This window comes from Drosophila miranda, chromosome 3 (genome assembly GCF_003369915.1).
Source record: "Drosophila miranda strain MSH22 chromosome 3, D.miranda_PacBio2.1, whole genome shotgun sequence".
Classification (NCBI taxonomy): Eukaryota; Metazoa; Arthropoda; class Insecta; order Diptera; family Drosophilidae; genus Drosophila; species Drosophila miranda.
Genome location: NC_046676.1, coordinates 8,439,172 through 8,454,282, shown reverse-complemented (window position 1 = coordinate 8,454,282; position 15,111 = coordinate 8,439,172). Strand labels below are relative to the sequence as shown.

Sequence of the window (15,111 nt, the reverse complement as noted above, 5' to 3'; positions counted from 1 at the left end):
ACACTCCCCAATGTACCTGCGAACTGCATTATTTTGGAGCGAATCGCCTAATCGATTATTTTTTTGGTCGCCAAAAGGTCTATAAAAGAGGGCACAATCCCAGCTGCCTAGTCAACGACACTCGCAGAACGGCTAATGCACAGAACAAATATTTTCGCTGCCATAATTAAGTAGGTGAATTTCCGGGCCCTTCCAGCTCGAACCTTGTGTTTTCACAGCTGGCAGCCTTTCCCAGAGCCCAGAGCTCAGGCTTTTCCACCGCTTTTCATTTCCAATCAGCCAGAAGCCCCACAACATCGGAAGTGTTCAAAGTTCCCATTTCATTATACTCGTACTGTTCTCTATCTTGTTTTCTGTGCTTTAGCAGCGGTCAGAGCGTTCCCATTTGGCATTTGAATCTGGTCCGAATCCCCAGAAAATGGAGCTTGCCTAGCCATTGCCCAGGGAGTGAGAAGCGTGAGAGAAAAGTCAAACAGGATTAGGCCAAACCCATAAGGACACAAGACAGATCCGACTCGGATACAGACCCAGATAGAGATACCAACGAACGGCATTTGCAGAATACGAGTATTTACGTCAGCAAGGGTCAGGCGAGACGAGCGATTGCACCATGGACTTTAAGGAATACCGTCAGAGGGGTAAGTCGACAACTAAGTCCGGGCCATAAACTGCACAGCGGCAGCGGCGGATGTAAATCCGTTTCGGGGGCATATTTGATTTGTCCCAAGGGGATTTGTCCCAATCGTTTGTCTTCATTTAATGGCCCCTAACCGAATCCCCCGCATTGGCCCACACACAGGCAAGGAGATGGTCGACTATATAGCGGACTATCTGGAGAACATACGGGAGCGTCGCGTCTTCCCCGACGTCAGTCCGGGCTACATGCGCCAGCTACTGCCGGAGTCGGCCCCGATTGAGGGCGAGCCCTGGCCAAAGATATTCGACGACGTGGAGCGCATCGTCATGCCGGGCGTGACCCACTGGCAGTCGCCCCACATGCACGCCTACTTCCCGGCCCTAAACTCGATGCCCTCGCTGCTGGGCGATATGCTGGCGGACGCGATCAACTGTCTGGGCTTCACCTGGGCCAGCTCCCCGGCCTGCACCGAGCTGGAGATCGTCGTGATGAATTGGCTGGGCAAGATGATCAACCTGCCGGACGAGTTCCTCCATCTGAGCAGCAGCGGCAGCAGCAAGGGCGGCGGTGTACTCCAAACGACGGCCAGCGAGGCCACGCTGGTCTGCCTGCTGGCCGGACGCACTCGGGCTATCCAGCGCTTCCACGAGCGCCATCCCGGCTACCAGGATGCCGAGATAAATGCCCGTCTGGTGGCATACTGCTCGGACCAGGCCCACTCCAGCGTGGAGAAGGCGGCGTTGATTGGTGCGTGGCTCTAAGCAGCTTATGCTTACTTTAGTGTTCTTCCTCTCACTCTCGTTCTGCCTGTCCACCCACACAGGACTCGTCCGTATGCGGTACATCGAGGCGGACGAGGAGCTCGCGATGCGCGGCAAACTGTTGCGCGAGGCCATCGAGGATGACGTTAAGCAGGGCCTGGTCCCCTTCTGGGTAAGTTGAAGTCTGTCAAAACTAATTGGCCAAGAATGCGGCGGCAGCTGATTGCCCAACTCCCACTGGAGCCAATTAATACATGTCAGCAGTTAACTGTCCGCCTGCCGTGGTTCTACGATTCTACTTTCAGGTCTGCGCCACCCTCGGCACCACCGGCAGCTGCAGCTTCGACAATCTGGAGGAGGTGGGTGCTCTCTCTGCGGACCACTAATCTCTTTCCACTGACAACTTCCACTTCCACTCCCACTCTTTAATTCCACCGCAGATCGGCCTGGTCTGTAGGGAGCACAACCTGTGGCTGCATGTCGACGCCGCCTACGCTGGGAGCGCGTTCATTTGCCCCGAGTTCCGCACCTGGCTGCGGGGCATCGAGCGGGCGGACTCGATTGCCTTCAACCCCTCCAAGTGGCTGATGGTGCACTTCGATGCCACCGCCCTGTGGGTGCGCGACAGCACGGCCTTGCATCGCACCTTCAACGTGGAGCCGCTGTACCTGCAGCACGAGAACTCGGGCGTGGCCGTGGACTTTATGCACTGGCAGATACCCCTGAGCCGCCGCTTCCGCGCCCTGAAGGTGTGGTTCGTGCTGCGCTCGTTCGGGATCAAGGGCCTGCAGCGCCACATCCGCGAAGGGGTACGCCTGGCGCAAAAGTTCGAGGCGCTCGTCCTGGCTGATCACCGCTTCGAGCTGCCAGCGAAGCGTCACCTCGGCCTGGTGGTGTTTCGCATTCGCGGCGACAACGAGCTCACAGAGAAGCTGCTGAAGCGACTGAACCATCGCGGGAAGCTGCACTGCATCCCCTCATCGCTGAAGGGGCAGTATGTCATCCGATTCACCATCACCTCGACGCACACGACCCTCGACGACATCGTCAAGGACTGGATGGAGATCCGCCAAGTGGCCTCTATGGTGCTCGAGGAGATGAATATTACCATCTCGAATCGCGTCTATCTCAAGGGTAAACGCAAGTCCTTCCGCCTCTAGTGGAACCTGGTGGGGTTCAACCTCAGCTTCCCGAATCTATTCTGTTCTATTGCCTGCCTTTGTTCTTTTAGATTTTTTATGTTTTGAGTTCATGAGTTAATGCACTTCGATCCACCCAAAATCGATGATTTTCTTGAGAGATCTGGGACAATATAGGGGCACTGCTTGAGATTGTTCCTTGTAATGGGAATGATAATTCTAGTCCGTTTTATTCAACTGTGAGCGGAATAGAATAATGGGTAGTTGTTGGGTAAATGGATGAATATGGTGGGAGAAGTATAGATACCAAAAAGGAGTATCTAGAAAAGCCTTAAACTAGTCTTTCGATCCTCTTAGTATCGTACTATTTTTCCACTGATATGCCATAGAACAGACCTAGTCTAGTCCACTGCCCAGAGCCATCCCAAGAATCCCAATCATAGAAGCCAGTCGTACAGACATTCTTGACAGTACTCCGCCTTTTTCAATTGTGCTTCCGTAGACACCAAGGAGAAGAGCGAGGCCTTTGGCTCAAGCCTGCTGCTGTCGAACTCCCCAATGTCCCCCAAAGTGGTCAACGGTTCCTTCGCCGGCATATTCGACGCAGATGAGTTTCTGGCCAAGACCTATGCTGGCATTCGAATAGCGGTGAGTGGAGGCAGAGGCCCACCAATGAAGATCCTTTAGTACAGATCTCATCCTCAACACAGCACCAGGAATCCCCATCGATGCGGCGACGCGTGCGTGGCATCTTAATGTCCGGCAAGCAGTTCTCGCTGGACTCCCACATGGATGTGGTGGTGCAGACCACCCTGGATGCCACCACCGGCGAGACCAACAGCACCACCAACTCGTATGGGAGGACCACGGTGCGCGAGAACTCGGCCCAGGCCGGGGGCCAGCAGGCGAGCATCCGCGAGGACAACGAGGAGTCGACGGAAGGTATGAAGCCCAGGTAGCGTAGTCGCCAGTTAGATCTATTGCCAGTGCTCGGTAGCCATTTAGCCTCCCACTGCAGGAGCTGATCTTGTCCCATGGCTAACACATTCCGAATCTTCTCCATCTCTGTGTAGACACTGAATTGCTGCAACTCTGCCGGACCAGCAGCGCCAACTCCAACTCCCACTCCCCCTACCACGCCCACTCCCTGTCCACCTGCCCAAGCTGCAGCACCCACTCGACGCCAACGAACCAGTTTCGACCCATTTCCTTGTTCCCGGATCCCAAACCGTTGCCATCCCCTTCCTCTACTCCTTCCAGCATAGGCCACAATGTCACCGTCTCCGTGGACACTCTTTTCGCACCCCTGACCCACGGCGACATGTACCACGGCAAGCGGTTCCTGGAGCCCGTCAGCAGCCTCATGGACAACAGCTCCTCCTTCACCAGCAGCGTGTTCCAAGTGCCCACCCCCATTACCACGCCCACCGACCTGGAGGACTTCGACTGGCCGGCGAAGACCTTCAGCCAACTGCTGCTTGAGCGCTACTCGAACGCATCCCAATCCCAATCGCCGGGTGACTCCTCGACGGATAGCAGCAGCATCAGCTACCCCAGTGGAGATGGTGGTCTGGCCACGCCCACGCCCACAGGCACACCGAGGAGCAGCCTCAACGATCTGGCCACGCCACTGCTCGGATCGTTTGCATCGCCCTCATCCCAGCTGATGCAATCGGCCCGAGGGGAATTGGAAGGAGATGGAGACGAAGGGGAAGGACCGGACTCCAGCGACTCGGATGCGACCATCTGCTCAGGGGCATCCTCGATGGAGTCGTTCTAGCTCTAGTTAGTAATAGTGTTAGTGTTTGTGTGTGTGTGTGTGTGTGAGCCTGTTTTTTTTTTTTTTTTTTTTTTTGTTGTTGTGTGACAGCCGAAGCCGAAATGAGGGACTCTAACCGCTCTAAAACCATGTATTTTTAGGTGGGGTGGGGGATCACCCATCGCTGCTGTGCAACCAATCAATAATGCAACCAATTGTAGTTCCAATCTCTATCAAAAACACGTAATATCCATATAATATCTATGCCTATGCTTATATCTATGTATATCTATTGTACGAATATGATGCCTGAAAGCCTGTGGAGCTGTTTCCGAATCCCAAGAACCAATTCCGCAGGGAGGCTACACATACGGATATGACACTTACTGTTCTAGTGTTTAAATCAATAAAATCTTCGTTCCATTCCGTCTTTTTTTTTCGCATTTATTTCACATAAGGCAAGGAGGGTATCTTCATCGCTGGACATAGCCAGTGCGCATCGGAAGGAGCTAGCTGCAGGCATTATAATATCGGGACTACTTAAAATGGTCGAAATTGTGTTTGTTTCTACTTCAAAAGTGATCATGTTTAGTTTTAACACAAAGTCACTATCCTATTTAGTCGTAGTGGTGTTCCCAAAAGCAGCAGTGATGCCGTCATCATCGTCAATAAAGTCTTCTGAAACTGGGCCTATGATGGGCTCGAAGTAACTTATAGCACGTTTTTTAATATTTTCCGTTGTGGTGGTGATGGAGCCCGCAACGAATTTTATAATGAGCTGCTGGAAGAACGTAAGCAGGAAGATGATGATGAAGTCGTGGAAGAGGATGAGGGCGGCTAGTAGGTAGTCATTGAGACGCATCTCCGCATATCGGCCGCCATTGATTGTCTGAGCGTGGTACATCACGAACTGCGAGAAGAAGAGCGAGAGAAAATCTTCGAGTGATTGGAAATCTTACTTGGGTCGGGATTTAGATATAGATTTAACCTACCAACAACACAACGATTGTGATGAAGACCTGATAGACAATGAACGTGTTTGGCATCTTGACCAGAATGCTGATCATAGCGAAAAAGACGGTGATGATCAGGAAGATGAATGCCAAGACAAACAATATCACGACATCTAGCGTCAGGTCGTGCTGCGGAAGAGAAGATGCCATCAGAGGAGAGGGTTTCCTCCGTATAAGGGTGCTTACCGGTATAATCGATCCGATTAGTATGAAGACGAACAGGAGGAACACGGAGAAAAAGAACCACACGACCATTTCCAGCCAATGGGTGAGTGCCGCCAGGGTGAAAATTCCGACAATCACGAACTCCACCTTTGAAGGGGGCACACTAGTAAGCTGTTGATCGGCCGCAGGATCAGGATTAGATATACTCACTATTAGCAGGCAGATTAGCCAGTTCAGGCAGGTGACGGTGCGTAACTTCTCAAAGAATATGAAAACGGTGACCAAGACCATGGCCACAAAAAAGAAAAGCAGGCTGATCCAGTAGAACTCGATGAAAACGGCATTTATATCCGCTCTAAAAGTGAAGCAGTAGATTCAGTGCCAATGCAAATGCCCCCTCTTCAGAAGCGCCACTCACATAATGGAGACAAGCACCCATTGGACCAAGGCCACCAGAAGCCACATCAACGTCAGCGTATAGGACACGCAGGCAAACTTCCTCCTTTCCCTTTGGTACTGCCGAAGTCTCGTTCTACGCCCTTCCATAATCCCACTGTTGTATGTGTCCTAGTGGTTGGAAATGAGTATAGTATGTGGTATTCTACGGACAGAATTACTGAACGAACACAATGCTGTCCAACATTAACGGAGAACTCAAGGCTAATTTGATTTATAGAAAAACCAAGGAGAAGGGAATCTGGGAGTAGCCAGGAAGTAGTCTGTCCCGCTACAAATGACCGAGGATGTTATCTGCTAAAAAATAAAAGGGCATACACTACCGTAGACAGCACTCCGACCATCAGTCTACTCAAGGGGATGAGATCGGTGCGGCCCGGCATATCATACACTACGTTGCTCAGTTGGCTTACCGTTTTCTGCAATTGGTGTTTATTATTTTGTACTCAAATTTTTATGTAAAGCGAATCCAGCAACACCAGACCGTCTCCAGCTATGGAGCAGACCGGAGATGCCGACCGACGGACAAGGAAAGTACTGTCCCAGACATACAAGGTGACCATCATTATGCTGATTATTGGACAGATACAGGTTTCGATTTTCATGGAAATGTGAGTGGAGTTAGGGATTCGGGAGTCGGGATCAGTGCTCCCTCTTATTCCGATCTTCCACCCCGCAGAAAGCCCGTGAAGAAATTCCTCGAAGAGCACTATTATTTCAGCCTGCTGCAGTTCTTCGTCAGCTTTATATCCATACAATTGTACGTGTTCTTTTACCACATGATCGAGCAAAAGGCCGCCTGGAAGCGCATACTGGCCGGCGTCTGGACGGTGAGTCATCTGATCGGTGCGCGGCGATCCATCTTTTTGGCCAGGAACCCAACTAACAGTCCCCGTATCACTACAGTTCGAGGTAAATACCATATCCATCATGAAACCCGCAAAGACGGCGCCATATATTAGCTTAATCATCTCCGTTGCGCTAACCTTCATCGTCATGGCCATCAGTCTGTGCTACGGAAACTTGGCGGTGCACCATAGGCGTGGTCTCTTCGTAAGTGCTCCCAGGGAGCCACGACTCGTACTGATCCCTCCTGACCTCATGCTAGGTATCGCGTCACAATGTGATCCGGTGGAGCGAACGTCTATTTGTCCTCACCAGCTTTGGCATCATCGTGTGCGCCGAAATGAAGCGAATTACCATCGAGTTCGTGACCCTTCTCGTCTACACCATTCTGTCGAACATTGTAAGATCTACTACTCCTCCTGGCCGCTGTAGCTCGTTACCTCTATCTGCCTTAATCATCTGCAGTTTGTGGTGATATTTGCCGCCTCAATAAGGAAACCGAACTTCTATCACTACGATACCAAGGGAGACCACATACTCATCGGCCAGCTGTATTACCTGAACTTCTATGCCCTCTACATGGGCTATGTGTGGACGACAGCCTCCTGGTTCGAGCTAATGGATTGGAATGTCAAGCTCACAGATTTATTTAAATAACTCACAGTGTCACAGTCACACCGGTCACGCAACTCTCATCACCAGAAAATGTTCTGAATCGATGTACGCCAATCCGGAGCATGCGCCGACTATCGGAACAGCTGGGCCAGCGGATTGTCGTGGTGTTTACATCGTCCTGCCCTGTCGCATCGCATCGTGCACAGTTTCTATGTATATTGCACTTGGCCCGGTTGCAATCAGCACGGCTCGGAACATAACAGAACGGTTCGGTTGTTTGAGTGGTTCGTGTGCACGTGCGCGTCCATCGCCAAAAAATCAATACATATTTTCTAACCAAAGCGCGATTTACATTAAAAAGTAAATAAATGGCTTTCAACGTGAGAGTTTTCTGCGAATCTTCGGGGTGCTTGAGGTTTTGTAAAGTGTATGTGGCATAGTGTATTTCCAATTATACGATATACAAATACATATACAGAGCTACACATATTACATACACCCTACACACAGACCTCAGGTCTGGGTTACAATACGTGAAAAATGTTTGTTTAACACTAGGTTTTAATAATTACATCCTGGTTAAATATATGTATGTTTAGATAGTGTTCCTTTTGATTTTCCTCTCTTCATTTCTATTTGAATTAACTTTTATTTGCGCGATTTGGCCAAAGCGAAGGCCACACTGTCCATGTCCATGCCCCTGATGTGTTGGTCCATTTTGGTTTCCTGTGTTCCATATCTGTGCTTTCTGGTTAGTGAATGGAGCGCGACCTTAGTGAGGGGGTGTTTCCGTAACGGTCTTGGGTTCGGTAATGGACTTGGCTCCTCCACCGCTGCTGCCACTGCTTTCTGGCCAGACCGAGACTGAAAGGGAGGGCACAATTAGTCAACAGAACTGGCATTCCGAGCCTCAAAAAATTCAACAAGTTATCTAATCCTGAACTATAACTATAAAAGTATCATCGGATGGACGTATACGTTAACACTTTAGCGAAACAATTGCTCCTATTGCATCTATTTTCTATATATGTTCTATATTCTTCTACAACATTGTGATCTGATCCGATAATAGCCATTGCATTGCATTAGAACGAAGTATATGTATGTATATATAGTTGATGGGGTCAAATGTTCTTCGTTCCGTACGATGTAAACCCTCGTACGAGTAAGAGTGTGAAAACACTTTTCTGCCACCCTTCGCCCCTCTAACATTATTACTCTTATTACCAAAGTGGTGTGATGACTTCTCAAAAGAACACATCCCTGCCGAGAACTGAAAATCGTACATATATGGTTTCCACACATAGACATGAGCTAATCTACACATTATAAACTAAACAAATATGATAATTAACACTTGAGGGACGAGACGCAATTTACCTTTAGTTTTTTGGAGTTGCTTAGCTTAATATAATATACAATATACATGCATACATCTACACTGTACACGTGCGTGTGTGTGTATATAATGACATAAATGAACCTTAGCTTTGTTGTACATATAGAAAACGGAATTTGATAATTTTTGTGTATGTTTTGATCAATTGAAAAGCGACACTGCAAGTAGAAACAGAAAGGGACAACGATTCGTCATCAGTTAGGGCTCGGCATATCTATCATACATATCAATCATCGAGTTAATTAGCATTAAAGCATTGAAAGATCCATTGAAACTTGGGTTATGTGCAGAACCGCAACCACAGATTGGAAAATACAGACAGACGCGTTGCAGGGCGTTGGCAATACAAAGCTTAAAGCTAGCATCAGTAACATAAGCTAGATAGTTCTTAGGCCTAAGCAAAAAACACAACCGTTGCCCGAAGCCAAAAGCCCAAAAGCATAAGCAGATCAGTGCGGAACTTACCTAGGACGATTATGAGCAGTACCACTGCGATCACTCCGAGAATGATCATCATCTTCATGTTGGCCCACCATTGCTTGCGCTTCAGCTTGCCCGCCTGCTGCTCGAACTGAGAGGCACCCTGCTCCAGTTGGTCGGCGCGCTCGCCCAGCTCCGAGAGTTTCTGGTCCCGCTCCAGCACTTTCTCCACGTTGACGCGCATTATGCCCACCACCTCGTCCACTTTGGCCTGTGTCTGCTGCAGGCGCTTCTGGGCGGCGGCATTGTTGTTGCTATTGTTCGTGTCGGCGAAGTTGTTGTTGTAGGCGTTTGGCGGCGGCGGAAGTATGGGAAAACTGTACAATATTATGCGTGTGGTGGGGGAGATGCTTACGTGTACACGGAAAATCATCCAGCCGGCATCGTACAAATGCAAGTCAGTCGCTGAGGGTCGTTCTGAATACTACTTCCCGCATACGGGTAGCCAGCTCCCTTACATATCAATTAATCAGTGACCAGTGACGTCACATCAATGGCTTCCCTTCCCGCAATCCGCCTTGCATTTGTACGACGATTCAGGTAGCTTCCGTGGATATTTCAATTTGAGGGCCCACTTACTCGTTTGCGTTGGAGCCGGATGGTGAGGGGGCTTCGTTGTTCTCCATTGTGGAAATTCTGTTCAAAAAGTAGCAAGGAAATAAGAGTTAATAGATGTCTTATTGCTTATTTTAGCCACAATGCAATTTCCAACACATGCACACAAACACACACACATGCATACGCACAAAAACTGCGATTAAATTTGCCCAACCAAAAAACAAATCCAGAGCACTGGCACACACCTTATCTACCGAATGAATAGCCGCTGCTTGTTGGCCTATGAATCATTCCAGTTCCACGGCCGCAGCTAGCGAAAAAAAATGCCATCACCCCGCACCCGCGAAAGAAAGAACTTGTTGCATGCCCTACGCACACATTGCTTCCCTCTGAGCAATGCATACCGCCACCCATACACTTACCTGACAATGTTACTGAAGAAATACTGCTTTTAATGCACGGAAAAACCTCTCTCTTGCTATTTGTTTAGCAAAATTCCAGATTTTGAGTTAAAAAATTAAAAAATTTCAAGCTTGTGATGATTAGAGCCAGTGTGACCGCGAATATCACGAAATATACCGTCTCACTTTCAAAATAAACCGTAAATATACTGACGAATTCAAGTTCTATTTTACATATTCCTCGTTTTTGATATTCCGTGAAATATTCTCAGCTATATAGAACATTTAGCCATGCCCACATCATTTTATCCCATTGATGGTTCAATTTACTTCAAGATTGTTTAGTCTTGAGTCCTTGCTTTTATTGTATTTTGGCTAAAACAACGCAATAACAAAGTAGTTCAACAAAAAAAACAGTCGCAATGTTGCTGGTATTTTAAGACAATATGCGTGTATAGACTTTTGTACACCCTATTTCGATAATTTCATATGAAGGTGAATATGAATATCAAATTGATATTCTTTAGACATATTCAAGTACATTATTAGTACCTACGGAGCCTGGGATGACAATCCTTTTCCCTAGGGTATGACAATTAATGTTGCCGGTAATCATTGTTGTCAACATGTTATTCAGCAATAAATACTCGTTTATTATCTTCCGTCGAATATTTCCAGCTATATAGATCTCTCAGTTTTGCCCAGATAATTGTATATGATTGATGAATCAATTATTATCAGGATTTACTACTTTTAAGTACTTGCATGTGTTTTGTTTTGACAAAAACACGGTTTCAACAAAAATGTACAACAGTCGCAGTGGTGTGACGTCATTTTTGGATCCAAAAATAATAATTATACTATAAAAATCAAAAATAATAATTATTCAATAAAAATCAAGAATAACAATTATAATAATAGTTATTGAATACAAATAAAGAATAACAATTATAATAATAGTTATTCAATAAAAATCAAGAATAACAATTATAATAATAGTTATTAAATAAAAATCAAGAATAACAATTATAATAATAGTTATTGAATAAAAATCAAGAATAACAATTATAATAATAGTTATTCAATAAAAATCAAGAATAACAATTATAATAATAGTTATTCAATAAAAATCAAGAATAACAATTATAATAATAGTTATTCAATAAAAATCAAGAATAACAATTATAATAATAATTATTCAATAAAAATCAAGAATAACAATTATAATAATAATTATTCAATAAAAATCAAGAATAACAATTATAATAATAGTTATTCAATAAAAATCAAGAATAACGATTATAATAATAGTTATTGAATAAAAATCAAGAATAACAATTATAATAATAGTTATTGAATAAAAATCAAGAATAACAATTATAATAATAGTTATTCAATAAAAATCAAGAATAACAATTATAATAATAGTTATTCAATAAAAATCAAGAATAACAATTATAATAATAGTTATTCAATAAAAATCAAGAATAACAATTATAATAATAGTTATTCAATAAAAATCAAGAATAACAATTATAATAATAGTTATTGAATAAAAATCAAGAATAACAATTATAATAATAGTTATTCAATAAAAATCAAGAATAACAATTTTAATAATAGCTATTGAATAAAAATCAAGAATAACAATTATAATAATAGTTATTCAATAAAAATCAAGAATAACAATTATAATAATATTTATTGAATAAAAATCAAAACTAATAATTATAATAATATTTATACAATAAAAATAAAAAATAATAATAATTCAATAAAAATCAAGAATAATAATTATACAATACAAATCAAAATTATATTCCTCGATTTTGATATTCGCTTGCATATAAAAAGCCAACATGTAAATTACATTTTTGTGGAGTTTAATTAATTAATGTAAAATTACTGTTTTCCAAGCTGCGTTTAAACCTTCGCAATCAGATTGTTCAGACTGAAAATTATTCAATTCAAAATGTGCGCCGAAACGTATTTATCGATAGATCGAAACTTTAGTGAAATTATGCAGCACTGCTTTGGCATCAGTGTGTACACACTGCAATTCATTGTCTATTTTCATTAACGGATTTTTAAATTTTCTTCCAGTCGCAATAACTGAAGGGGAACGGAACTATGGAAAATGCATAGCTCGCTCGCCTCCCGGTTGGTAGTGCGTCTCCTGCTGCTGTTCGTCCTGGTCAGTGCCGTGTCGATTGTAATACTGACCAAATGCGGCATAGACGAGCTCACGGCTCAGGAGGCGCTGCACCATCATCCCAGCGAAACCAGTGGCCCCAGTTATGTCCTAGGCGGCGACCGTGAGGCGGAGATTGAGCGCCTGAAGCATGAGGTGCTCACCCTGCGTGCCCAAATCGTCATCCTTCAGAACAATCGGAGTGGCCACAATGGAGCGGCCGCCAATGGCAGCCACCATCTCCCAGAAACCACTGTGGGGCCGCCCTTGCCGCCACTGACCCACCACAGCTACGACTGCAGCAGCTACATCCGGAAGCAGGTGGGTGCCGCCGAGATCCTGCACGGCCTGCCCCTGAACAACGAGTACGAGCTGATTCCCTTCAACCACTTCACCTTCACTCGCGTATTCCCCATCGACCTGGGCCTGGGCAAGCGGGTGGTGGAGAAGCCCATTGGCTATCGCCGCCGTGACCTCATTGGGGCGGTCAACAAGGCGCTGGAAAGCCTCAACCGCAACCATTCAGCACGGGTGCGTGCGAAGGCAGCTGGAGTGGGAGCTGGAGCAGGCGGCGGAGCTGCAATGGACGTGATAAAGTACACGCTGGACGACTTCATCGAGGGCATCTTCCGCACCGAGCCCACTACGGGCACCCAGTACGAGCTCTACTTCCAGAGCGTAAAGCACCACACGAGTCCCGTGCGCCGGGCCCTGGTTATGCGCCCGTTCGCCCCCCTCCAGACGGTGCAGTTGTCGGAGACTCCGGCCAGCCGCAGCCCCAGCTCCAGTCCGGCCGTAATCCATGTTATAGTGCCGCTGGCCGGTCGGCTGCACAGCTTCCGTAGTTTTTTGCAGATGTTCGCCAGTCTAGGGGATCGGCATCTCGAGCTGATCGTCGTGTACTTTGGCGACAGTGGGCTAGCGCAGGCCAGGCAGATGGCCGAGTTGTCGGAGAGAACACAGTTCCTCGCCCTGAACGAGACCTTCAGCAGAGGTAAGTAATGCGATTCCCCCAGCCATCCGGCCACTCATTCAATTTGTCCCATCTTTCAGCAAAGGCCCTGAGGCTGGGGGCAGAGCACATTGTATCCCCATCGCCAGCGGAGGATGTGCTGCTCTTCATGTGCGACGTAGACATCATGTTCACGGCCAGGTTCCTGGAGCGCTGTCGCTGGAATGCCGCGCCCGGCAAGAAGGTAGGTGTCGTGGTCCACAGTGACGCCCCAAGCAGATCTGTAATGATCTCCCTGCCCTCTCAGGTGTACTATCCGGTGGTTTTCAGTCTGTATAACCCGCACGTGGTGTACACGCTCCAGGGCAAGCCGCTGCCCAGCGAAGAGGAGCAGCTGGTCATCTCCAAGGACACTGGGTTCTGGAGGGACTTTGGCTACGGCATGACCTGCCAGTACCGCTCAAACTTCCTTCAGATACGCGGCTTCGACGAGGAGGAGATCGTCGGCTGGGGCGGCGAGGACGTGATGCTCTACCGCAAGTACATTCGATCGAAGATTAAGATCATCAGGGCCACCGATCCGGGCATCTTTCATCGCTGGCACACCAAGGTAACCTTTCGCCATCCCTCATCTCTATCGATATTCTAAGCTGCTTTCTACCTTTGCATTCCCTACAGGTCTGTGCCAGCTCGCTGACTGCCGACCAGTACCGCGCCTGCATCCGATCGCGGGCTTTGAACGAGGCCTCCCATGCCCAGCTCGGCTTCCTGGCCTTCCGGGATGACATAGCCGCCGCCAATGCGGCCAAGCTGCAGTCGTGATACATTTACATTTCCCAAGCGATTTCCCTTGTCCTGGGGCTGCTAATCAACCTAAGGCATACACTCTGTCAAAAAGGCCAGTGTGGAAAATCCCATACTTATGGAACCTTTAAGTCCGCAAAGTGTATTCCTAAGTAGTCCAGTTATGATCATATTTGGATCATATAAATCCACAAGAATACTTATAGGATCGGGAATGCTTCCTTCTCCGCGTATCCCCTAAATATTGTATTGTGCTTCATTTTTCTGAGTGTACACGCACACATGAATACAAATATGTAAAACTGGAGACAATAACTCGTATTTAGCGAAATCGTTGACTTAGCTTAATTGTTGATCTTGTTGTTGCGCCCTCGAGAGTGCCACACACCCACACACAAACAAACACACACACACACATCACATATTGTTCTTCCATGAAGCAAACTAGATGCAATCTCCAAAGCCCCAAGATATTTACCATATCGAATCCGTATCTCATGTACTTTGTAACTTAAACTGAGCCTAAACAAATCTGCCAGAGTGCTGCGCGCTTTGTAAAAACTAAATTAAATCGTTTAATTAAACTTGTCGCCTGGTTGTTGGCTGGTTTTTGTTTTTTCGGCTGGTCGTTCGCTCCATTCCATGGCTGGGGGATGTCGAAGCCAACGACCTCCACATGGGGTTCAGTGAGCACGCATATGAAGAAGGTGATCTAGTACCTGCCCTCTCCTCCTCCTCACTCTGGCTGCGACTAGGAGCTGGGGATCTTTCTGGCACTCTAGCGTAAAGTAAATTTGTTATACTTTGATAGAATGGCGACATCAGCCGGAAACATGCCAGCTGTACAACTATTTACATTTCCACTCGTACTGGTATTTCTTACATCTTCCAAATTGTCCTTTCAAGCACATTAACAAACGAGTGTGGAGAGCCAT

General features: G+C 46.7%; 5 protein-coding genes across 14 annotated transcripts; 3 read left to right on the top strand and 2 right to left on the bottom strand.

Moving 5' to 3' along the window:
* Positions 1-79: 79 nt before the first annotated feature.
* LOC108159920 (histidine decarboxylase) lies at positions 80-4,726 on the top strand. 4 transcript variants are annotated; one of them, XM_017293556.2, is made up of 9 exons: positions 80-170; positions 365-638; positions 800-1,384; positions 1,461-1,570; positions 1,704-1,757; positions 1,839-2,532; positions 3,040-3,185; positions 3,248-3,479; positions 3,611-4,726. In XM_017293556.2, exons 2-9 carry the CDS (start codon positions 611-613, stop codon positions 4,315-4,317), a joined length of 2,556 nt encoding a protein of 851 aa, XP_017149045.1. In that variant the 5' UTR covers positions 80-170; positions 365-610; the 3' UTR covers positions 4,318-4,726. The 4 variants fall into 4 exon arrangements, with proteins under 4 accessions (XP_017149045.1, XP_033247235.1, XP_033247236.1 ...); XM_033391344.1 differs by having other exon boundaries at positions 153-170; positions 368-638; XM_033391345.1 differs by lacking the exon at positions 80-170 and having other exon boundaries at positions 307-638; positions 3,248-3,492; positions 3,611-3,703.
* On the bottom strand, positions 4,723-6,141 carry LOC108159924. Its single transcript, XM_017293564.2, has 5 exons — positions 5,893-6,141; positions 5,685-5,829; positions 5,496-5,621; positions 5,289-5,438; positions 4,723-5,206 (listed from the first exon to the last, which is right to left on the bottom strand). The coding sequence occupies exons 1-5, from the start codon at positions 6,018-6,020 to the stop codon at positions 4,910-4,912; spliced, it is 846 nt and encodes a 281-aa protein (XP_017149053.1). The 5' UTR covers positions 6,021-6,141; the 3' UTR covers positions 4,723-4,909.
* Positions 6,142-6,200: 59 nt separating this feature from the next.
* On the top strand, positions 6,201-7,456 carry LOC108159925. Of its 2 annotated transcripts, XM_017293565.2 has the most exons (5): positions 6,201-6,541; positions 6,610-6,760; positions 6,837-6,983; positions 7,039-7,176; positions 7,242-7,456. In XM_017293565.2, exons 1-5 carry the CDS (start codon positions 6,426-6,428, stop codon positions 7,431-7,433), a joined length of 744 nt encoding a protein of 247 aa, XP_017149054.1. In that variant the 5' UTR covers positions 6,201-6,425; the 3' UTR covers positions 7,434-7,456. The 2 variants fall into 2 exon arrangements, with proteins under 2 accessions (XP_017149054.1, XP_017149056.1); XM_017293567.2 differs by lacking the exon at positions 6,201-6,541 and having other exon boundaries at positions 6,758-6,776.
* Positions 7,457-7,664: 208 nt separating this feature from the next.
* Positions 7,665-14,763, top strand: LOC108159923 (chondroitin sulfate N-acetylgalactosaminyltransferase 1). Of its 2 annotated transcripts, none has more exons than XM_033391346.1 (5): positions 7,665-7,751; positions 12,333-13,414; positions 13,474-13,616; positions 13,680-13,982; positions 14,051-14,194. In XM_033391346.1, the coding sequence occupies exons 2-5, from the start codon at positions 12,367-12,369 to the stop codon at positions 14,192-14,194; spliced, it is 1,638 nt and encodes a 545-aa protein (XP_033247237.1). In that variant the 5' UTR covers positions 7,665-7,751; positions 12,333-12,366. The 2 variants fall into 2 exon arrangements, with proteins under 2 accessions (XP_033247237.1, XP_017149052.1); XM_017293563.2 differs by having other exon boundaries at positions 7,729-7,818; positions 14,051-14,763.
* Positions 7,935-10,396, bottom strand: LOC117185755 (synaptobrevin-like). Of its 5 annotated transcripts, XR_004472453.1 has the most exons (5): positions 10,251-10,396; positions 9,850-9,906; positions 9,256-9,587; positions 8,772-8,948; positions 8,167-8,255 (listed from the first exon to the last, which is right to left on the bottom strand). XR_004472453.1 is itself a non-coding variant. In XM_033391347.1 (4 exons), exons 2-4 carry the CDS (start codon positions 9,894-9,896, stop codon positions 8,164-8,166), a joined length of 471 nt encoding a protein of 156 aa, XP_033247238.1. In that variant the 5' UTR covers positions 9,897-9,906; positions 10,251-10,391; the 3' UTR covers positions 7,935-8,163. The 5 variants fall into 5 exon arrangements, 4 of the variants coding, with proteins under 4 accessions (XP_033247238.1, XP_017149059.1, XP_033247239.1 ...); XM_033391347.1 differs by lacking the exon at positions 8,772-8,948 and having other exon boundaries at positions 7,935-8,255; positions 10,251-10,391; XM_017293570.2 differs by lacking the exon at positions 8,772-8,948 and having other exon boundaries at positions 7,935-8,255; positions 9,256-9,524; positions 10,251-10,388.
* Positions 14,764-15,111: the final 348 nt, after the last annotated feature.